Raw genomic sequence first — 3,761 nt, 5'->3', positions numbered from 1 at the left:
CGGGCGTTATCGCGGATCATGCGTTACCACGCTGCCGGAGCATGTACGTGGACGTTCCGTTGGCGTGGACACCATGATCCGGGTGTCGCAGTACCGCCTTGTATGCGTGCCACGTCATGAGGTTATCAAGGTCGTCGCGGCCGCATCGCTCGAAGCGCAAACGGTCGGCGGCCCGCGAGACAGAGCACAGTCGCGAGCTCATTGTCGTCGTCGTTGTCGTCGTCGTCGTCGTGGCATGGGAGGAGTTTCGAATCCGCTGGCGCCACATGGCCAGTGGTGCGAATTATCTGGTCGCTGCAACGTCACCCACCGATACCACCTGGTCGGCCAGATGGGCGCTTGACGTTGCACTTGGACGTGCGCTGCCGAAGATGACGACGATCATTTTAAGCTATCGTACCAAGGGATTAGTACCTACCACTAAAAGTAGCGAGCGCCAAGACGGTGCTCGAGTGGTTGTTGAACTGAGATGTCGGTATTTGAACCCTCGTCGTGCACGTCGAAGCATCGAACGTGGTGTCGTTGCATTACGACGTTGTGCGGTTCGCGGGTTGTCGACGCCTGCGCCTCCATTGCGCGCGTGTTTAGCTACACGATCCCACTCCGCCCCACCACCTGCCGTGATGACGCCGCCCAGTTCGTCCGCTGGCAAAGCTCGCTTCGCCATCATCGACCCACTCTCTTCTTCAACCATTGCAATGACATTCGAGGACGGGACAGAAAAGCGAGGCTTTTCGGATTCGAGTCCATCTCTTCTTCCATGAACGGCGTATCATTATCCAGTATCTTCAATACTTGTCCGACTGCAGGTGCGCACGCTTGAATTGCACGCGAAAAGCAGGATCCCAACACGTACAAAACACGCTGGCACGTAGCATTTGATCGTGAGTGATCACGGCCTGTCCCTCTTGTATGGACGTAGATTCGTGTGGCACTACATATTAGAAAGTGACGTGCGTAATACCAAGTGGATCTTGTTTACTATTGGCGTAGAGAGCCCTTGTACTCATACTACTAGTACAGCTCTACATGTATGTTAGTTACTGCATTGCTTGCTTCTGATGGCATGTATCGAGCTCGACGATGATGATCGTGCGTCGCTCCCACTCAAATCGTCGTCTGCTTCCAAGAACGGCAACGGCAATGTCGTCGACTGTGGCTACTCTCCAGGGCCCCAAGGCAAGCTCTCAAGTCTTCCACTTGGCGCGATTCTTGCTCCAGGCGGCGTAGCTAGGGTAAAGGATTTCGGTGCTCATGGTTGGCTGGTCGTACGGTACTGTCTGTAGCTGTCCACAGAGACGCCTCGCGCAGCTTTGTATGGCTCGGGGCGTGGGACTCGACAGCCTCGTTTTCAGATTTCGATGTAAACTTCTACTAATCACCACGACCGCTGTCCAACACCCACCCTGTCACCAGCTGGCGGCTTGAGAAGAGGCAACAACAACACGTGCGGAAAGCGACCTCAGAGTTCAATTGGCACCGACGTGCGCATCAGAAAGCCAACGATGTCAGCGACGACGACCGTCGACCCGCCAGCCACTGCTAATGTTAGTGTGTACCGCGGTCGCTGCAAGTACAAGAGCGGGCGGTGCCCAAACGAGCGCACGCTCAAGTACAACGGCGACATCCACACGCTCTGCGAGGAGCACCGCCAGCGCCACAACCAGATCCAGTGCAAGTCCGACACCAAAATCCGGTTTGTCAAGCGCCAGAAAGCACTTCTCAACAAGCTCACGGCCGCGTCGCCACAGAGCAGTACCACAAATAGCAAGCGACGTCCGCCGTCGGCCACTGTGACCCTGATCAAGCAAGAGCAACGTATGGACGAGATGGCACTGCAGACGCCGCCGAAGAAGCTCCAGCCACTCGAATTCACCGCGCCGTCCTTCGACTGGTCGGACGAAGAGACGTTCATCTTTACGAATCTCATGGGCGTCGCGACCGCGACCACCGAAGCCTTTGTGTTTAGCGTCTAGACGCACAAGCTGTTTATTTAACCTCCTGTAACCTGTACTACACCCAACCCTCCTGCCCAAGGGCGCCTGCCACACATCCCGACGTCCATGCAACCCAGGCCAATGAGGCTCACACTCCACGCACCTATAAGAGTCGAAGCTGCGGTGTCGACACGGCAATAGGATTCGGGTATGGCTCCCAGAAAGGCCAACCACGGTGCGAAGAAGCGACGGGGCGCGATGCTGGGACTAGGCGCGGTCAAAGCACTGTTACGCACGAGGAGTAGCCGCCGGTTTCTTGAGTCCTCGTGGCAAATGCAAGTAGCCCGCTACCTCAAGAAGGTGGACGACCAGCAGCAACGTTCCCAGCGCCTTCGGCTGTTGGACTGCGAAATACAAACCAACGCTGTACAGGCGCATTGGATACCACAGTGTACTACGGAGTCTCCTCCTTGACTGTTCTCTACTTGTGAGCTAATCAGCGGCAAATTTGTGGCGCGACGCGGACAAGAGGAGCAGTGCGACGGGCGCAATGCCCACGGGCCACAGTAGCCCAAGCGAGAGGAGCCAAAACCTACAGGTATCCATCAGTACTTAGTACTAGTAGAGACGAGCGAGGAGGAATTACCCTTGCCAGAGCCAAGCGAGCGCGATCGTGCACCACGTCGTGCTCCACCTACGACCAATTTGTGCCATTTCCATCCGATGTGAGAGGCAGCCTACCCCATGGCCAGGGCAAGGACCAGCCGGTTGGACGGGCGGACGCTCAGATGAAGCGGACCCATGGCCGACGGGACAAAGAGGGTCGTGTCAAGATAATGCTTGAGGATGCCGTAGTAGCCGAGGCACGAGAGTGCCAGCCCCAGGCCGCGCCACCCCATCGTCTGCCAACGCTACAATAGCATGTTCCATGCCAGTGTCATGAAAACAAGCAGGGGATGTGGCGTCGTACGAGTGATGCCTGGGCGTGGTACAGCATCGTTTCGGCCGGCACGAGGCCGTCGTGCACGAGCGCAATGGGCACACCGCCAGCGCTCGTATAGGGCACGAGCGATCCGCGGAGCGCCATCGCAAGGATGCTCACCTACGAGCAATTGCGTTGATTCCGAGAAGACTGAGGCCGCAGGCGTCTACGCGCTTGGCCGGCGTCACAGCAAACGACACCCGGAGGTCACCGATCGCACTGCGGTGCGGGCGCGGCTCGTTCTTGCGCGGGCGCGACACGAACGCGGTCTCCGCGTCGATAAACATGTCGACCAGCGCCGGAATGGATTCCACGGTCTGCGCAGGATGCGATGAGCAATCGAATTCCGGGCAGCGTTGTACATTTTGTACCTGCGGCGTATGCAAGGTCAAGTCAAACACCGACTCCATCTGGAGAAGCGAGCGCTGGTCGAGGCGGATCGGCTCTGTCGGCGTCGATATCAAGTCGACGATCGCACGCGAGAGCACGTATGTCTCGACGTGCAACGACGGGTGCGTCGTCTACTGCAAGCGTCCATGGGCTGCTACACGAGTCGAGAGACAGCGCACCTTGCGAGAAGTATACGGCCATAACGTCGGGTTGCTGTAGCTGCGGTCGTCAAAGCGGTCGCTGTAGATCGGCGACTCGCTCCACACCTCTTCGTACGAGTACGTCACGTCCTTCTTCTCTTCGCCGTCTTCCCAGTACGTGTGGTCGTGGCGGGTCTCTACTCGCATGCTAGTATGGCTGCTCGTCGAAGAAGGAGATATTACCTCGCCACTGGTACATCTCGACGGTCCGATGCAAATGGACGCCAGCGACCGCGATGCCAAACTCACGGT

The 3,761-nt window shown here is 57.6% G+C and overlaps 2 protein-coding genes across 2 annotated transcripts; one reads left to right on the top strand and one right to left on the bottom strand.

Moving 5' to 3' along the window:
- Positions 1-1,505: 1,505 nt before the first annotated feature.
- Positions 1,506-2,024, top strand: SPRG_07278 (hypothetical protein; the record flags this gene model as incomplete). Its single annotated transcript, XM_012346058.1, has 1 exon — positions 1,506-2,024. The coding sequence occupies one exon, from the start codon at positions 1,506-1,508 to the stop codon at positions 1,974-1,976; it is 471 nt and encodes a 156-aa protein (XP_012201448.1). The 3' UTR covers positions 1,977-2,024.
- Positions 2,025-2,429: 405 nt separating this feature from the next.
- On the bottom strand, positions 2,430-3,656 carry SPRG_07277 (hypothetical protein; the record flags this gene model as incomplete). Its single annotated transcript, XM_012346057.1, has 7 exons — positions 2,430-2,529; positions 2,584-2,631; positions 2,679-2,848; positions 2,908-3,039; positions 3,090-3,236; positions 3,291-3,440; positions 3,489-3,656. 7 exons carry the CDS (start codon positions 3,654-3,656, stop codon positions 2,430-2,432), a joined length of 915 nt encoding a protein of 304 aa, XP_012201447.1.
- Positions 3,657-3,761: the final 105 nt, after the last annotated feature.

Source organism: Saprolegnia parasitica (genome assembly GCF_000151545.1).
Source record: "Saprolegnia parasitica CBS 223.65 unplaced genomic scaffold supercont2.26, whole genome shotgun sequence".
NCBI classification, from domain to species: domain Eukaryota; phylum Oomycota; class Saprolegniomycetes; order Saprolegniales; family Saprolegniaceae; genus Saprolegnia; species Saprolegnia parasitica.
The sequence above is the reverse complement of the archived record's forward strand: the minus strand, read 5'-3'. Positions and strand labels throughout refer to the sequence as shown.